At 39.2% G+C, this 20754-nt stretch overlaps 1 protein-coding gene across 1 annotated transcript in view; it reads left to right on the forward strand.

The window, feature by feature from the left end:
* LOC124788744 (teneurin-a) overlaps window positions 1–20754 on the forward strand; it is a 191951-nt gene that overhangs the window by 92837 nt on the left and 78360 nt on the right. Inside the window, exons 9-12 of the mRNA XM_047256026.1 lie at window positions 1143–1303; window positions 7157–7399; window positions 17953–18118; window positions 19384–19633. Coding sequence (XP_047111982.1) covers window positions 1143–1303; window positions 7157–7399; window positions 17953–18118; window positions 19384–19633 — 820 coding nt within the window. The remainder of the gene's footprint in view (window positions 1–1142; window positions 1304–7156; window positions 7400–17952; window positions 18119–19383; window positions 19634–20754) is intronic.

Consider the following 20754-nt stretch of genomic DNA (forward strand, 5'->3'; position numbering starts at 1 on the left):
AGCCCAGCATGGGGTACCCAGATGAGACAGAGAGCTATTGCTCAGGCATAACTCGGAGTAAAGGCATTGGTAGCTATGGTGAAGAACTTGAAGGAGGTGCCGAGTGAAAACTTGGGACATGACTCAGAACAAAGATGTCAGTGGCTCATATTGTGAACTCGGACAGCATCCCAAGTAAAAACTCGGATCTGACTCTGAGCGTATGAAAACACTGGGCAGTGCGACCTCTGACTGAAGGACTGGTGATTGCAGTTGGCACTATGGCCCAGTGTGACTCCTGGTGTGAATTGGCTCTCCGTGACTGGTTGGCATTCTTTATAGGTGCCCGGTGGAAAAATACTTCTGTGATATGGGCAGGCACATGATAAGTAGCACGATAGCCATTGCCTGCAATGGCAGCATTAATTGCAGTGCCTCTCGCACCTCTAGTGCCGGAGCAGGCACCACATATTACTGTATTGTCTGTGGAAGATGGGGTTGACAACAAACACATTGTGCGTATGTTTGCGGTCATACTGTTCACCTTGCATATCTTCAGAGGTGTTGCCAGTGGCCAGGACAGGTGGCAGCTTGTTATATACATCTGCGTTTTGTACCACTGGACCCCAAGGGGATACTATAACCATATGAGGTGAGGCATTTCTGTTGCCAACCGAGCACAGTTCAGAAAAAAAGTGGGAGCATTGCTGACATTTACAATAGATGAAATGGTGCCTCTGATATGTCCACCATCATGCTTCATCAGTGACCATGTGGAAACATACTGTTCCATCACGTTCATCTGTTTATTTGCCCCTATATCACCTGTCTTCAGTCCTGCTGGACTCAGCTTAACTCAGTGAAGCAGGACATCTTCACCTTTGTCCCTACTAATCAATCTCAATAACATATCTAGGTGTTGACGAGTATGGTTCTCCAGTACTTTCAGTGTCAAGGGGAGTCTGTTCCATGATGATATCTGCAGTGTGCTACATCATCAGCGTTATGAGAAGGAAGCTGTACACTACTAGGTAGATGTCTCTAATTCAGTTGTTCTTGACTTGTTAAATGTTTCTTTTGCAGTTCTTATGACATTAGGCTTTTTAATTTATGCATAATTATGTAATTGCTGTTCATATTAACACTCCATTGCTGTTGGGCAGGTGTACCTCTCAGCAGTATGCCACTGTTTTCAAATATTGCGCAACGGGAACCATGCCTGGACCATGACCATGAGTTGTTGCGACCGGTTGTTATGTCAACCTGGATGCCAGAGAAAGTTGGTGGCATTCCTGGAAGAAGTTTAGTTTTTGCAGAAACTCAGGTAAGGCACTAGTTTAAAGGTTGGGACATACAAACAAGGAATTAGGCATATGAGAACTGACAATTATCAGTAGCTGTTATTTAGCAGTTAAAGAAAGTGAGACAGCTACAGGTGGTCAGTAGTAAAATAAAGCCCTTTAAGAAATTTAAAGAATTTGTTACCAATAAAAGGAAAGAAGACTGAAATGCAAAAGGTGTAAAAGTTGAGTCATTGTAACTCTGGACACAAGAAATAGACCAGCAAACTGATGTAACACTGGAATTAATCCTGTGCTTTAGGAAGCAGTTTGATAATAGTTAAGAGTTATAAAAACAGTAACACAAAAAATAGAAACATAAATTACATGAGTGTCAGCAAAATTTTGGAAAAATAGGGGCTGAAAAATGGGAATAATGTAAAGAGAAAAAGACAGGAGAGGTTACAAACTAATAGAAAGGCACAGGAGGAGGTAGAGAACAAGTAAGACAAGATTTTGGTGAGTTGCATATTCAGTGAGATTCCAGAACATTGCAGGATGTTCAGTACGCTATGGATGAAATTCACAGCTGCTTACTGCTCAGCCATTTTCAGGGTAATTAAAAACTAAGGTTTGTGTGTTATTTTTTACATTATTTATGCTTGAACTGAGCACTGTGTTAAAATAAATCAAAGGACATGATAGGAAGTAAATTAATGAGGACCTTTTCAATAAAAGCTGTGCAACTTATTATCATAAATTATGTAGGAAGACTACAAAAAGACTAATTCTTGATCACTATATGGTGCACCATATTGCTCAGGGCATGTTGACAACACATCTGTTGTGGGCCACGTGTAGAGAAGAAATTAATGTAATTGTTGGAATATGTTAGTAGGAAGCACAGGAATATTAATCACCATGGTGCTGGAAGAACATAGAATTTTTTTTTTTTTTTTTTTGTTTCTAGAGATACTAGTTCATTGTATAGTGCATTATTCTATGGGGCATTTAATTTGCTGAAAAGCTACCCATGTAGATTTGAATCTGTAGGTGGCCTTAGAGGAAACAAGGTGTACATAGTCTCAGGCTTTAATATCATGTTACCATGTAAAATTGGTATGTTTACAGTCCATTTTCCATTTCATACATTATATTCAAAAGGCTTTTTGCACAAAAATCCACAACCACTCATAAGAATAGGAATAAAACAAGAAAATGGGAAAAACAGATGGTATTTTCCATTAATAGGAAGTAATTTTTAAAAACCAGTTCGGATTTCCGGGAAACAGATTGTTGTGACTGCACAATTTATATTTGGTATAGTGGTTTTTTGTCCCACTGTATCAAATAAAAGCTGTACACTCATCCTCTTCAGTTCAACAAGTCTGAATTTTCAATACCCACATAACAGCATAATGGGCAAAAAAGTTTTAAGAGCCTTGCCCTAGCTGTAATCTTTCAGGACTCAGTAATCAAAGAATTTGTAAAAATATGTCTGTCAGATAACTAAAACATCCAGCAAGCATAATTTAATATGGAAAATTCCTTAAATACATATTTGTTCAGTCTTTGCTCATAAAGAAATCAATGGCATGACTCTTTGTTAATGCTGTGATGCTTGCCATCAGTTTTAATGGTGTCTTGCCTGAATTTCTAGTCACTCCAGTGTTGCAGTTGTCTGTTTTATCTGTGACGTGTAAGCCATTTAGTGACGTTTGCACCATTCGTGACACATGCAAACTGTTTTCCAAATTTAGGCATTTGTAAATTATTGCACAGATCTGGAGATTAATTTTAAAGGAAATAAATAAAATAAATGGTGAAAGATGAGTCTGCCACCAAGAAGTTCCAGGCTACTTAAATCACAGTGATACTGGCCGCTTCATTACTGAGGAATTTGTGTACTGCAGAAAACATCAATAAGCAGAAGCACTAAATTTTGCTGTGGGACTGTACATGAAATATAAAAGAGAAGATAAGCATTTTCAGGGAAAATAAATTACATGCTGTATTGGGAAACAAGACTCTGAAAGCAGTTGTCGAGTTTTGCTATTTTGGCTCCAAAATAACTGATGATGGCCAAAGTAGAAAGGATATAAAATGTAGACTGGCAATGGTAAGGAAAGTGTTTCTGAAGAAGAGAAATTTGTTAACACCGAATACAGATTTAAGTGTTGAGAAGTCTTTTCTGAAATTATTCGCATGGATTCTAGTCACGTATGGAAACGAAACAGGGACGGTTAACTGTTTGGACATGAAAGGAATAGAAACTTTTGAAATGTAGTGCTACAAAAGAATTCTGAAGATTAGGTGGGTAGATCATGTAACTAATGAGGAGGTACTGAATAGAATTGGGAAGAAAAGAAATTTGTGGCGCAACCTGATTGTAAGAAGGGACATGTTGCTAGGACACATTCTGACACATCAAGGGATCACCAGTTTATAATTGGAGGGAAGTGTTGATGGTTAAAATCATATAAGGAGACCAAAATGTGAGTACAGTAAGCAGATTCAGAAGGATGTAAGTTGCAGTAGCTATTCAGAGATAAAGAAGTTTGCACAGCGGAGAGTAGTGTGGAGAGCTGCATCAAACCTGTTTTTGGACTGAAGACCAGAACAACAACATTGCGAAACAATTCACCTATATTAAAAGGATATAATATGTCATCTAATTTTGCATTGATAAGGAGAAGGAAACATGTTCTTCTGCATTTAAAAAAAAGTAACTTTTAAAAGTATTGTCATTTTTTGCACAAGAGCACAAAATGTATAGTTATTTCACATTACTGCCTGATGATAGCATAAGTGAACACTTCGAAATCCCTGGATTCACAATAATAGGAGGCTGAATGGAGAATATTATATTCTCCTGACAGTGAAAAGGTTGTTGTCATTATTTGCTTCAGGAATATCCTATGTTGAAAGTCAGCACACTTTCTTTACTTTCTTACCATCATACTATTTACAACAATACTTAAATTGTCAGCAAACATTATCAAAATACATTTCTTACTGATGAGCAAATTGTCAATTTTGAATACTTGACTTGCTTTTGTGAGCATTTTTGGTTTTGAAGTTTTTCTTATGTCTGATGTTCATACCATCTCACCAGATTGGTTTTTATACATTCCTTGTCTTATTAAAATGCTTCTTCATAATTGTTTATCTCTAGAAATGTAATATTTCTAATTTTTTGCGAAAGGTTTACAGCTTTTGATTCATGAAATAAGTTTCTCCGTTCACACAATACTATTGCACCAATCAGTTCTTATACATAAATTCATTAATTTCACACTGATCAATCCTGACAAATATGCTGGCCTCTTTTCAGTGTTAGTAATTATGCAAATATTATGCAGATATAAAATTTACTGGTGAAAACTGTTAAGAAAGAGTTGAATGGCATTCTTGTGTAGGTGATAACCCAGAGGGGTTGGTTCATTCAGCTTACTGGAAAGGGCTTTTCTTCTTGTATACACAATAGACCATTTGGTCATAGGTGTGAGGGTTGTGTCTTGAGTGTAACTGTTGAGTGGAGGTAACTAACAGGTATATGTAGTGTTGTGCGTCGGGCCTGGCGGTCCAGTAGTAAAGCTCATGCCTGGGAATGAAAAGATCATGGGACTGAATCCTGGTTAATCCATGGAATATTTCAGTCTGCATTTAACCTGACCTTCGCCTCTGAATGATATAAAGATTTTCTTCCTTATCTCAGTAGGCTCTCTGGGGTAGGTAAGGATCATGAAAGTTGCCAATGTGGGGTGCAATTGAAAGACTTGCACCAGGACATTGAGCCACACTGACTTATTATTATTGTTATTATTATAGTGTGGTGTCATGTTTGTATTGTATGATTATGGATAAAGGAAGTGGGTGAAACTCGGTGCTGAATTACAGCCTACTACTCTTCAATAGCATTAAGGGCACACCAAGTGTAGTGGCCTCATCTGACAAAGAGATCATGATCAAACAATGGAAAATCCTGGATGGAATGTAACAATGTTACGAGAAGGAAAATTGGTACTCACCATATAGTGGAGATGCTGAGTTGCAGATAGGCACAACAAAAAGACTTACAATTAAAGCTTTCGGCCATTAAGGCCTTCGTCAACAGTAGACACACACACACACACACACACACACACAACTCAGTTCTCAGTTGCCTGAGACCAGTTTTGTGTGTGTGTGTGTGTGTGTGTGTGTGTGTGTGTGTGTGTGTGTGTGTGTGTGTGTGTGTCTATTGTTGACAAAAGCCTCAATGGGCGAAAGATATGTGAGTCTTTTTGTTGTGCCTATCAGCGACTCAGCATCTCCACTATATGGTAAAGATCACAATCAAAGTGCACCATGCACTCACTCATGGGACACTGAGGGAAGATTTGAAATTTAATCCAGGATGTTGTCGAAAACGTCTGATGATCAAGAACTTCTACAGTTCTGCGCATTCTGCTCTTACTGGTGCTGAAAATTTCTTCTCCCACCAGGATCTGAATCAACTACCTCAAAGTTGAGTGTCACCACACAGGATTATGTTAGTGACGTCAGCTATGGAATTGTGTAAAAGTAAAAGCTTACAAAGAGGCTGAATGGTGGGCCAGTGACTACTTTCGGGAGACAAAATTCCAGGTACTGCCAATAGACAAACGCAATATTTTTCTATTTTTAGATGTGCCAATCATCACTAATTGGAATTCTGCCTTCTGAAGGTAAGTTTTCGTCAGCCATTCTGTCTCCATAATAATTTAGTGATAAAAAAATATTCTAGTAAATGATGTACTGTGTAAAATGGTACTAAAAGTCCTGTCTGGGGTAGAAAGGAAACTAGTCTTCATACAGTTGAGATATTGATGGGCTGCCAGACCCATAAACAAGTGTGAAAACATTGCTGGCTCACCTAGGAAAATGTAGTTGTGCTTATGTATTGTGTTGCTTAGTTGTGTAGGACATTGTTTGAAAATTCAACTGTTTTTTCAAGCTTGTTTACATGCCTGTCAGCTGCTCAGCGCCCCAACAATAGTGTGACTGCCTTTCTTTACTTCCTTCATTATGTATAGGCATTGTATAACAAAGATCAAAACTGAAGGTAGTCTTATGAGTTCTTCATACAAAAATATGAATATTGATAATTCAAGCATGGGATACAACCACAAATAGAAGGATGTCATTGTTGCCTCCCCTCTCAACTGGCCCCAGCACATAGGTAATCATCATATCTGAACAGAAAAGATGAAAAGTCCCTTGTGATTTGCGATACACAAAATCATCGTACCTCTGCAATGAAAATAGTTGTGTGCTTATAGGCTACTAAAAAATGTGAGCAGAATTTTAAAAGTAAATGAAAAGATAAGTCAATATTTAATTTGTGCTAAATTCATGTCATGCATTAGGTACAGTTACAATCTACCATACATGTTTATTATGTATATGTAATAAAAATAATTAAAAATTATAAATTCTGGACTTAATGAGCACAGTTATAATTCTTAATTAAACAAGATAATTCAGGAGGCCATTTACCTTTCATGTAAATGGTTTGGTTGATAATATCGGCAACTTTCTAAGATTGTTTGCAGATGATTTGGTGATGCTGTTGTTCGTACATAGCTGCTAATATAGAATTGCTTAAGGTATTTTAGGTCCATCTATGTACCTACTAAAAATACATATTTATTTTACCACATGTATTTCTTTTTACTGACTTAAAACATCATCAGTGGTCCAAAATAAAAAAAAGATTTTCAGCTCTGGTTTGGTTGTAGATCATAAAACAGTTCATTTATAAGCTATTGGATGTTGGAAAACATGTGTGAACAACAGGTTTTGTCAAGGAACTCAAAATTATAGGAATACATATTACGTTATACAAATTGTGGTTCATGATCTTGCTTTTACAGATTCTTCAGGAGAGTATCCGGATTCCAGGATCTGGTCTGCACTTAGTCTATCGCAGCAGCCAGGCCCCGGGATATTTGTCACGTGTCCTAATGCAGCTGACTCACTCAACAATTCCTCCAACCCTTACCCATGTCCATGTACGTGTAGAAATTGAAGGATCAGTTCACACCCGTACTTACGAAGCTGATCCTCATCTCACACACACATTTGCTTGGAACAAGAGAAATGTTTACAAACAAAAGGTATGTTTTGATGCAGAAGGCAACACAATGGACAGGTATATTTTTATTTTATTGAAATAAGTTGGTAGTTACTGTCAGGTTCATTCTCATTTTAGACTTGAATACTTATAGATAATTTTATCATCACAAATGAATTCAATAAACCACTGTTGCCAAAGACCTTAGGATTAATTTGCATTGCAAGGGAGTTCAGACCAACAGTATTCTGAAAATCTATTAACAGCACTACAAGCACTTTTTTTAGATCATTCAACTTTTCAGTACATCTTTGAAACGAGCAAGTGTAACTACTTCATCTTGTCACATTTCAGTGGGTCCCTACACATTCATTCAAAACTCTGCTAAAGGATTCATGTGACTAGCACAGAGGCTGTGGATAAGCCAGAACTCCTTGCCATGTGGCTGCTAGCTTTGCCATATTGTGTGAGAGCATCTGTAGAGTTTGGAAAGAATAGGGAGGAGCCCATTACAATGTCAAGCATTGAGTTGGTCTGTGAGACATGTTCAGATCATCTGGTAGGTAGTGCACTGCCTGTGAAAGGCAGTAGTCTGGCTTCCTTTCTCGGACAGCATTCAGTTTTAACTTGTCATATACAATTATTGTACCATATTGCATAATAATTAATTCTCAATTCATGGACTTTTGGCGGCAGGACTGACAGGAATATAAAATAGCCGAATGTATAATTTTGGTAATTTTATGATACCTACTTATTGTGTGAAAGTTGAACTTCTCTTTGGCACCGTGCATCAAAAGAAAACTTTTCTATGCGGTATGTTTTTGAAGCCTTCATGCTAGGACTTACATTACAAAGACAATGATAATTTTTATCCTCACTCACTTCTTTTTGTGATTATTTACAGAAAACAATAAATTTTTGTGATCAGAGAAAACAAGACAGAAACTCAAGCTCAAATTTGAGAGCATCAATTAGCAACCTTTTGTGTTATGACTTCAACAATAATACAAAAAATATTAGGATATGTATCGAGACCATTTAAGTGTGAAACAAGAAGACCAATGTCTTTAGCTTCCTCTGTTTAGGTTAAGGGTTAAGAAATCCAAAAAACAACAGTGCCTTATATGCCATGTAATACTAAACATAAGAGGAATCTTGTAAAGATTATTAATAATAATGGCTGAAGTAATATTTTTTTCTGTATTTTGATAGTTACCCGTAGTCATATCTATTTATGGAAACTGTAAAAATATCTATTCATATCTTAACAACTAGCTCTAACTGTAGTTAAAAGGGCAGTTCTGATCTTCTCTAAGTGAAAAACACACTGGACTTTGGATTAGATTACAGGGTCAGTCAGTCAAACCTGAAATAAGTCATGTTTTATCTTGGAGTAATAATATTTCATATTTCGCATGCTGATGGAATGAGACCATCACACAGGTTCATTTGTGCAAGAATCAAATGGTACTCTGTCTTTCATTAGTGTTATGTTGGGAAACTTATTTCTTCCATGAAAGAAGTCGATTATTAAATGAATCTACTTGGTGCATATGTACTGAAATATTGCTCACGTGTGTCAGATGTGCATAAAGTTGGAGTAGTAGGTTATATTTAACATGTCTTAGATAAGAGGAAGTATAATGAGTTCGGCAGAGATGGATGTTGTGGCAGAATCTGAATAGTTGCAGAATCTGAATAGTTGCAGAATCTGAATTGTTGCAGAATCTGAATTGATGCATGCTTCATTTTTATGGATGATCTACCAATATACTGTTACTGCCTTGCAGAGGGATTGTGGAAGTCAGAGTAGCTTGTTTACAAATCGCAGATATATGGATAGATAGTTATGACTCACACCCAGCATCTGCAAATAGAAAAATGAACACCTAAGAAACAATTAAGTGGAAAATGTCTGCAGAGTACATCGGTCTCATGGGCTGGATTTGTCCACCAATTAGTATTGTGTGAACAGTGAAAAGATCAAGAATGAAGTATTCCTAACTTGATTTTTACACATTGTTTGTGTCCTAGAATTTCCTCTTTTGCAGTTGTCCTGTAATCGTTGATGTTATGAACAGCCGTTAAATAACATACACAACGTTTCAAAAACTAATATGCGATCACCTGATATTTATTGCCACACAGCAAATTTCAATGATCATCTTGTATTCATGAATTTATACAGTTAATACGTCACAGGCCAATACTTCACTTAATCTAAGAGTGGTTTGACAGAATTTTTAAAGTGGCAAGATATGAACTTAACACTGACTTAACACAGATTGATTATGAGATCACTGATCAGCCCTCACTCCCATAGATTTATTTATTCAGACTAGTGGGTACTGAGTGAACACTATATAGTATCTGCACTCTTTAATTGTTCAAGCTTGACTGACTGAAGCTTCATGCCGGATGCCTATTTATAGATGCATGTATTACAGAAAACTATAAATTGGTAAAATACTAAATTAATACATTTTGATTATTAATATAAAACAAAGCAAAATTAGAGGACACAATGAAACAACAGTCAGAAAAGTAATTTTGTTTAACTAAAAGCTGTATAGCTAGCAAATGACAAAATTATCAGCACTGTTTTAAGGGAGAGCAGTTTAATGTAAAAGTTCACTAAAACATATCTTGATGTCTACATTTTCTAACGGAATAATTAATAAATTAACAGGATATAAATGAAAGTATACACTTTCACAAACAGAAAAATCAGAACTACAAAACTTTTGTACTGAATTTTGGAAATAATTACTTTTTAAGGTTGCACCATTTTAGAACATGAAAGGTTTGAATACAAATAACAATTGAAATATGAAGTTTTTGTAAAAGGTAATGTGTTTGTTGAAAGGTAAAAAATGAGGGTTTTCTGATACCCTTTGTGAATATAAAGGCAAACAACTTTTAGTAGCACTGAAAATTTACTTGCACGTGGTTTACATGTGTAATAAGTCACAAATATTTATTTGAAGAAAATATATCCATGTGAACTAATTATACTATTGTCATCAGTAATCAGGAAATTACGTAGTGAATAATAAAGTTTTATGAAATATGCCATGGACAAGAATTTAGTCATTTTATGCAACTATATTTATTTTTCCATATAAATCTCTTTTTTCAGGACACATATCATACACAGGATATTGGACAGAAAACCTTTTTATCTATTGGTTTTACAAACATCAAACATAAATTATGTAAATTTTAATAACAAATTGGATCTATACAGTTAATAATTACAATTTTTTAAATACTGTATATTTTTTACTTATTTCTACAATTAAAGATACAAATTACATTTTTTCTTGCATGAGATACTGAGAAATTGAATAGCAGCAGTTTTTCAGAAGGTAGGCTGTCACAGAGTTTTTAAAGCTCTGTAGTTCAGGAAGAGATTTTATTTATCTTGGTAATCTTTTGTATAATTTTGTTCCTGCATGATATACACCTTTTTGGCATAGTGTGGTGTTACAATGATTGACATGTATGTCACTGTCTGACTGGGTGCTATAATCATGGACACTTTTGTTTTGAGAAAAAAGGTTTTCTTTTCTCAGTATACCTTTTTTTTAACATGCATGACTATTTCCAGTATATAAATGCAGGGAAGAGGTAAGATCTTTAGATCTTTAAAGAAAGGTTTGCATGGTTTTATGCTGCTCACTTGTTTCATTATTCTTATAATTGTCTTTTGTTTGCTGAAAACTGATTTGTCCTGGTGTACATTTCCCCAGAAAATGATACCGTACTTCAGTATTGAATGTATGTGAGCAAAGTATACAGCCCTAACTGTTTCTGCACTAGTATTGTTGCCAAGAATTCTTACTACATAGCTCAATTTTGCTGGTTTTGAATTTAGGGATGTGATACGAGTGCTCCATTTGAGGTTGTCCTGGATATGAATTCCAAGTAATTTAGTTTTATGGTTATAATAGAGGGAAACATTCCACGTAGGAAAAATATATCTAAAAACAAAGATGATGTGACTTACCAGATGAAAGTGCTGGCAGGTCGACAGACACACAAACAAACACAAACATACACACAAAATTCAAGCTTTCGCAACAAACTGTTGCCTCATCAGGAAAGAGGGAAGGAGAGGGAAAAACGAAAGGATGTGGGTTTTAAGGGAGAGGATAAGGAGTCATTCCAATCCCGGGAGCGGAAAGACTTACCTTAGGGGGAAAAAAGGACGGGTATACACTCGCGCACACACACACACACACACACACACACACACACATATCCATCCACACATATACAGACACAAGCAGACATATTTAAAGACCAAATTGCTTGTGTCTGTATATGTGTGGATGGATATGTGTGTGTGTGTGTGCGAGTGTATACCCGTCCTTTTTTCCCCCTAAGGTAAGTCTTTCCGCTCCCAGGATTGGAATGACTCCTTACCCTCTCCCTTAAAACCCACATCCTTTTGTCTTTCCCTCTCCTTCCCTCTTTCCTGATGAGGCAACAGTTTGTTGCGAAAGCTTGAATTTTGTGTGTATGTTAAACAAACACAAACATACACACAAAATTCAAGCCTTCACAACAAACTGTCGCCTCATCAGGAAAGAGGGAAGGAGAGGGAAAGACGAAAGGATGAGGGCTTTAAGGGAGAGGGCAAGGAGACACTCCAATCCCGGGAGCGGAAAGACCCACCCTAGGAGGGAAAAAGGACAGGTATACACTCGCGCACACACACACACACACACACACACACACACACACACACACACACACACACACACACACACATCCATCCACACATATACAGACACAAGCAGACATATTTAAAGACAAAGAGTTTGGGCAGAGATGTCAGTCGAGGCAGAAGTGCAGAGGCAAAGATGTTGTTGAAAGGTATGAGTGGCGGCAACTTGAAATTAGCGGAGATTGAGGCCTCGTGGATAATGGGAAGAGAGTATATATTGAAGAGCAAGTTCCCATCTCTGGAGTTCGGATAGGTTGGTGTTAGTGGGAAGTATCCAGATAACCAGGACGATGTAACACTGTGCCAAGATGTGCTGGCCGTGCACCAAGGCATGTTTAGCCACAGGGTGATCCTCATTACCAACAAACACTGTCTGCCTGTGTCCATTCATGCGAATGGACAGTTTGTTGCTGGTCATTCCCACATAGAATGCGTCACAGTGTAGGCAGGTCAGTTGGTAGATCACATGGGTGCTTTCACACGTGGCTCTGCCTTTGATCGTGTACACCTTCCGGGTTACAGGACTGGAGTAGGTGGTGGTGGGAGGGTGCATGGGACAGGTTTTACACCGGGGGTGATTACAAGGGTAGGAGCCAGAGGGTAGGGAAGGTGGTTTGGGGATTTCATAGGGATGAACTAAGAGATTACGAAGGTTAGGTGGACGGCGGAAAGACACTCTTGGTGGAGTGGGGAGGATTTCATGAAGGATGGATCTCATTTCAGGGCAGGATTTGAGGAAGTCGTATCCCTGCTGGAGAGCCACGTTCAGAATCTGATCCAGTCCCGGAAAGTATCCTGTCACAAGTGGGGCACTTTTGTGGTTCTTCTGTGGGAGGTTCTGGGTTTGAGAGGATGAGGAAGTGGCTCTGGTTATTTGCTTCTGTACCAGGTCGGGAGGGTAGTTGCGGGATGCGAAAGCTGTTGTCAGGTTGTTGGTGTAATGCTTCAGGGATTCCGGACTGGAGCAGATTCGTTTGCCATGAAGACCTAGGCTGTAGGGAAGGGACCGTTTGATGTTGAATGGGTGGCAGCTGTCGTAATGGAGGTACTGTTGCTTGTTGGTGGGTTTGATGTGGACGAACGTGTGAAGCTGGCCATTGGACAGGTGGAGGTCAACATCAAGGAAAGTGGCATGGGATTTGGAGTAGGACCAGGTGAATCTGATGGAACCAAAGGAGTTGAGGTTGGAGAGGAAATTCTGGAGTTCTTCTTCACTGTGAGTCCAGATCATGAAGATGTCATCAATAAATCTGTACCAAACTTTGGGTTGGCGGGCCTGGGTAACCAAGAAGGCTTCCTCTAAGCGACCCATGAATAGGTTGGCGTACGAAGGGGCCATCCTGGTACCCATGGCTGTTCCCTTTAATTGTTGGTATGTCTGGCCTTCAAAAGTGAAGAAGTTGTGGGTCAGGATGAAGCTGGCTAAGGTAATGAGGAAAGAGATTTTAGGTAGGGTGGCAGATGATCGGCGTGAAAGGAAGTGCTCCATCGCAGCGAGGCCCTGGACGTGCGGGATATTTGTGTATAAGGAAGTGGCATCAATGGTTACAAGGATGGTTTCTGGGGGTAACGGATTGAGTAAGGATTCCAGGCGTTCGAGAAAGTGGTTGGTGTCTTTGATGAAGGATGGGAGACTGCACGTAATGGGTTGAAGGTGTTGATCAACGTTGGCAGAGATACGTTCTGTGGGGGCTTGGTAACCAGCTACAATGGGGTGGCCGGGATGATTGGGTTTGTGAATTTTAGGAAGAAGGTAGAAGGTAGGGGTGCGGGGTGTCGGTGGGGTCAGGAGGTTGATGGAGTCAGGTGAAAGGTTTTGTAGGGGGCCTAAGGTTCTGAGGATTCCTTGAAGCTCCGCCTGGACATCAGGAATGGGATTACCTTGGCAAACTTTGTATGTGGTGTTGTCTGAAAGCTGACGCAGTCCCTCAGCCACATACTCCCGACGATCAAGTACCACGGTCGTGGAACCCTTGTCCGCCGGAAGAATGACGATGGACCGGTCAGTCTTCAGATCACGGATAGCCTGGGCTTCAGCAGTGGTGATGTTGGGAGTAGGATTAAGATTTTTTAAGAAGGATTGAGAGGCAAGGCTGGAAGTCAGAAATTCCTGGAAGGTTTAGAGAGGGTGATTTTGAGGAAGAGGAGGTGGGTCCCGCTGTGACGGAGGACAGAACTGTTCCAGGCAGGGTTCAATTTGGATAGTGTCTTAGGGAGTTGGATCATTAGGGGTAGGATTAGGATCATTTTTCTTCATGGCAAAGTGATACTTCCAGCAGAGAGTACAAGTGTAGGACAGTAAATCTTTGACGAGGGCTGTTTGGATGAATCTGGGAGTGGGGCTGAAGGTGAGGCCTTTGGATAGGACAGAGGTTTCGGATTGGGAGAGAGGTTTGGAGGAAAGGTTAACTACTGAATTAGGGTGTTGTGGTGCCAGATTGTGTTGATTGGAATTTTGAGGTTTTGGAGGGAGTGGAGCTGGAAGTGGGAGACTGAGTAGATGGGAGAGACTGGGTTTGTGTGCAATGAGAGGTGGTTGAGGTTTGCTGGAAAGGTTGTGAAGGGTGAGTGAGTTGCCTTTCCGGAGGTGGGAAACCAGGAGATTGGATAGTTTTTTGAGGTGAAGGGTGGCATGCTGTTCTAATTTGCGGTTGGCCTGTAGGAGGATGCTCTGAATAGCCGGTGTGGATGTGGGAGAGGAAAGATTGAGGACTTTTATTAAGGATAGGAGTTGACGGGTGTGTTCATTGGCTGAGTTGATGTGTAGGTGAAGGATTAGGTGGGTGAGGGCAATGGATTGTTCAGTTTGGAACTGGTATAGGGACTGATGGAAAGAAGGGTTGTAGCCAGAGATGGGAACTTTAAGTGTGAGGCCTTTGGGGGTTATGCCAAATGTCAGACAAGCCTGAGAAAATAAAATATGCGAGCGTAATCTGGCTAGGGTGAAGGCATGTTTGCGGAGGGAATGTAAATAAAACTTAATGGGGTCGTTGTGGGGGTGTTGTGAGGGTGACATGGTATTAGAAGGTGGAAAGTGTAACATGAGGTTGAAATGAAAATCAAAGATAAAAATATATGGGGAGAGATAAGGGTGAACCCGAAAGTAACTGGAGATCTGGTATGAAAAAAGGCGAAAAAGTGTTGGTTAAGTTGATCCTGTGGTGAACTTGGGTTGGTAGACAGCGATGTGCATGAAGGTTAGGTGGTTGTGTTGCCGCTAAAACACGTTAAAGGACGGAGAAATTCGGGAAAATTTCGAAAAAACGTGTAAATGTATTAAAAGGAGTGGTGTTGTGGTGAAAGATTACGAAAATGGGGCTAACAATTGTCTGACGAAGAAATAATGAAGTTAAAACCTGTGGGGAGCGGCTAAAAATGATCAGTGATGTGCGAAAAACGGAAGTGGAAATAAAGTGGAAGTTATCAGAACTAGCCGAAATGGTTGTTTAATACGTGAAAGCAGCTGTTATTGAACTAGAAACGGTGGATTTTATAGCAGCGGTAGTGTTGAAAGCGGAAAAAAAAAATTTTTTGGTTATGGTTTGGAAGTGGGTTACGTATTATTGAGTATATATAGGCGGGATAAAATTGTATTACGGTAAAAAGGGGAAGGTGAATACAAAGTGGGAATACTGGTAAAAACAGAAAGAGAAAATAAGACGACAGGAAAGATTTCGAAATGCAACAGCGACAATAACAAACGTAATTGTTGGGTTCAAATTAATGATATGGTTATAATAGAGGGGAAACATTCCACGTAGGAAAAATATATCTAAAAACAAAGATGATGTGACTTACCAGATGAAAGTGCTGGCAGGTTGACAGACACACAAACAAACATACACACAAAATTCAAGCTTTCGCAACAAACTGTTGCCTCATCAGGAAAGAGGGAAGGAGAGGGAAAGACGAAAGGATGTGGGTTTTAAGGGAGAGGATAAGGAGTCATTCCAATCCCGGGAGCGGAAAGACTTACCTTAGGGGGAAAAAAGGACGGGTATACACTCGCACACACACACATATCCATCCACACATATACAGACACAAGCAGTCATTCCAATCCCGGGAGCGGAAAGACTTACCTTAGGGGGAAAAAAGGACGGGTATACACTCGCACACACACACATATCCATCCACACATATACAGACACAAGCAGACATATTTAAGGACCAAATATGTCTGCTTGCGTCCGTACATGCGTGAATGGCCATGTGCGCCTGCGCGAGTGCATAGCCGTCCCTTTCTCCCCCCAAGGCAAGTCTCCCCACCCCCGGGACCGGAACGACTCCCCACCCCCTCCCCCAAAAAACTCCAGAATTTCCTCTCCAACCTCAACTCCTTTGGTTCCATCAGATTCACCTGGTCCTACTCCAAATCCCATGCCACTTTCCTTGATGTTGACCTCCACCTGTCCAATGGCCAGCTTCACACGTTCGTCCACATCAAACCCACCAACAAGCAACAGTACCTCCATTACGACAGCTGCCACCCATTCCACATCAAACGGTCCCTTCCCTACAGCCTAGGTCTTCATGGCAAACGAATCTGCTCCAGTCCGGAATCCCTGAAGCATTACACCAACAACCTGACAACAGCTTTCGCATCCCGCAACTACCCTCCCGACCTGGTACAGAAGCAAATAACCAGAGCCACTTCCTCATCCTCTCAAACCCAGAACCTCCCACAGAAGAACCACAAAAGTGCCCCACTTGTGACAGGATACTTTCCGGGACTGGATCAGATTCTGAATGTGGCTCTCCAGCAGGGATACGACTTCCTCAAATCCTGCCCTGAAATGAGATCCACTCTTCATGAAATCCTCCCCACTCCACCAAGAGTGTCTTTCCGCCGTCCACCTAACCTTCGTAACTTGTTAGTTCATCCCTATGAAATCCCCAAACCACCTTCCCTACCCTCTGGCTCCTACCCTTGTAACCGCCCCCGGTGTAAAACCTGTCCCATGCACCCTCCCACCACCACCTACTCCAGTCCTGTAACCCGGAAGGTGTACACGATCAAAGGCAGAGCCACGTGTGAAAGCACCCACGTGATCTACCAACTGACCTGCCTACACTGTGACGCATTCTATGTGGGAATGACCAGCAACAAACTGTCCATTCGCATGAATGGACACAGGCAGACAGTGTTTGTTGGAAACAAAAGATAGTTCTTCAACATAGTAATAACTCTAAATGTGGAAAACAAAGTTGTATTGAGAAACTGGTGATGGCAAGCACTGACACTGACGTTTTAGAGTATCAGATAAGCCGTATTACAATGCATCTTCCTCATTATACACCAGTTGTTTTGCAATTTCTGTCACATTTTCTGATGTTAATGTGTACAATAATGTAACTAATCAGCTTCACATTCCAAAGTCCTCTTTGTGCTCTGCTACATCTGATTTCACACTTTTTTCTCCTTTCTCTTACGCTTTTCTCTAGTGAATAAAAATATACATCTTTCATTCTGGAGTTAACATCTTCATCTCACTTTGTTTCCAGTGGGTGTATTTGGGAGGAGCTTTCCAGTTCAGGCATTCACTTCACAACTGAAATTATACTGCCCTGGGCAAAAATGTTTACCCATAGTATTTGTCTGTGTATTTTTTTAGTGCGTTTAAAAAGAGCTAAATTGATGACTTGCCTGACATGATGTTGGATGTACCAAATGAAAAGTGACCACTAAATTCTAAAATCACAATTAAGTATAGATCTTTTTTATTGAAATTCAAGAGCCCATTGGTGCTTGTATAAATATGAAAATAACTTTATGTCTCTTGAATGACAAGTTTTACTGAATATCCTACATATTTCATTTACTTTATTCTATTGTAAATTGATCTGTTATGTTTTGACAGGTATATGGGGTTGCTCAAGCCAAAATATCTGTAGGTTACCAGTACTCCAGCTGCCCTGCAGTAGTTTGGGAGACACAAACTGCAATGTTGCAGGGTTTTGATGTTGACATATCTGATGTGGGTGGTTGGAGCCTTGACATTCATCACCACTACAATTTTCATGAAGGTTAGTTTCTTAGCAAATTGCTCAGTAGATTTGTTTTATAAGATGCATAAAAATATACACTTTATTCCAATAATAAATGTTTTTGTCTTTCTTGGAAATATATGATGTTAGGTATAAGAATGAGATTTTCTCATGTAGACTTAAAATTCTTATTGATGTATTTTAGCCTCTGTAGGTGTTGTCACTAAACTGTGATGGGTCAGTAATAGTCAACTTGTGGATAGTCAGTTTGATTTCCAATAGTTAAAGACAATTTTCTCACTGAAATATGGTCACAAGAGAAAGTGGAGGTGGCGGGGTATACCTTGCAGTGATAAGATTGTGTGCCATTGACATTGGTTAATTTCCCAATATAATGCTAGATTTACACTTCTGAATTCCTTTTCTTTCCATACTCTTTCTTCTACTTGAAACTCATACATAATTTTAAAAAAACATATCAATCCAATTCAAGCTCCTAAGTCAAATCATTTTAACTTTATAGTTATGCAGTTCACAAACTTATGTGATACAGATGACTGTAAGATGTTATTGTGTAGTATAATTTTGTAATTTTATTATTAGATGTATGGAAGATAATGTACTCTCAGCATGAGAGAGTATAAAAAGGGAGAAATTTCTTGATAAATTGTTTTTTTGAAATCATTGAGGTTTTTGTGGTAGGTTCCTCATTTGTTGCCTTCTCATATTGTTTTTCCGGTCTGTCGCCAATGGATGTTTGTTTTTCTGATGTTTTGCTATCATTAGTGACTGGAATTGTTGGAAGTTCACTCTCTACTACAGTTGCTGGACTCCAGTGACAGAGCTCTGAAAAATAATAAGACAACCATTGACTTACTATCTGAAGAAGAATGTCATTGGAAAGCACAGCAATCTGTTGTTAACCAGATTGATGCTTCAGTAAATGAGGTTCTAAAATATCTGTTTCCCTTAAAAGGCAGTGACGTAGCAAAAATTCTTTTTACATTTCACTATTTTCAACTTTTTGTTTTAACAGTCTTTATGTTATACAAAGGAGAACAAGGCATGGAACCTTTGATGGAAAAATCCTGAACAATATACTCAATAAAATTACAGTATTCATGAACAGTATTACATTTAACTTTGGTTAGTGAAAAGATTGGCCAATTTTAGAGTTAATGAAAAAATACTAATATAAATATAATGTTGTTACTGTGTCTTTGTCTTTGAGATAATGCGGCAAGTACAACTAACTGAAGAGAAAAAATGTGGTTTCACATGCATTGTATTTACACTTTATGCAGGTATTCTACAAAAAGGAGATGGCTCGACTTTACATTATAAGCAGTACCCTCGAACTGTGAAAGTGGTTATGGGAACAGGACTGCAGAGACCACTCCAGTGTTCAGATTGCAATGGTGTTGCAAAGGATGCTCGCTTGCTCACCCCAGTAGCTCTTGCAAGTGGCCCTGATGGCAGTTTGTACGTGGGTGATTTCAACCTTGTTCGCCGTGTTACACCAGAAGGAAACGTGTTTACAGTTTTGCAGCTAAGGTATGAGTTTTCCAAAACAATCTTCCTTAAGTATTTTAGTTAGTTATTTTATTGTGCTTGTTGACCTTGTCAACAGCACAGTTCCATTGTGATATTTAAGGCTGCATAGTTTCCATATAACACACTGCTATTTTACTCTTCATAGAACCCAATGAATGTTTTGAGTATAGAAAAACAAAAATAATTACAATTTCAGTAACCCACCCAGAGTGAGCTGGTGTGGTAGTTAAACACTGGACTTACATTTGAGAAGACAGCAGTTCAAATCCTGTCCAGCCACCCAACTCTGTAGATCCCCTAAATTGCACAAGACAAATGCTTAGATAGTTGACTTGAAGAGGGCATCACTAATTTCCTTTCCAAACCTTCCTCGGTCTGAGCTCTTGGTTGCTCTCCAGTGATCTTATCTTTCTTGCAGTAACAAGTTACACTTCTCAATCATTCATGTAGCCATAATTACAAGAGAATACTGGAAAGTAATGAGTCTGAATTTTTTATTCTATTCTCAATATAGGTTGAGGTATTACACATCGTGTATATTACTCGATCGGCTTTCCTGCTTCATTGACATGAGTTGCAACCCTCTGCTGCTAGAGGACTGTGAATTTTGGCCTGTAACATGGCATTTTGTAGCATAACTATGTCAGTGCTTGAGAAGCTGTGTAACATAATTGAGTTTCTAACTACAGAAAATGTACTTGCAACTGAAATCTGTAGAAGAATGTAAGCTGTGTTGGCGGTGATTGTATCAACATCAGTAATGTGTAACGTTGGGTTGTTCATGCTCGTAATGAAGGAAATGATGGTGGTGATCTCAACATGTGAGACAGAGCTCAGACTGGATGACTTTGCATCATCTGATATTCATGTGTTTCCAAAACTTACAGAACACTTTTGAGGACTTCACTTGGATAGTGATGCAGTGGTGCAAGCAACATTCTACAGTGACAGTATCAACAAACCGATCTCTCAACAATCCCGGATCTATGATATTTCTGAACCCGGGAAAAACTTCATAATGGCATGACCTCCTCTCCCCTCACACTCCTCGAGCATTTGAGATAGGGTGTAAAAAATTTTAAAAATCAAGTTTTCAAAAATATGTTCATTTTGTACACAAA

Source organism: Schistocerca piceifrons, chromosome 3 (genome assembly GCF_021461385.2).
Source record: "Schistocerca piceifrons isolate TAMUIC-IGC-003096 chromosome 3, iqSchPice1.1, whole genome shotgun sequence".
Lineage (NCBI taxonomy): Eukaryota > Metazoa > Arthropoda > Insecta > Orthoptera > Acrididae > Schistocerca > Schistocerca piceifrons.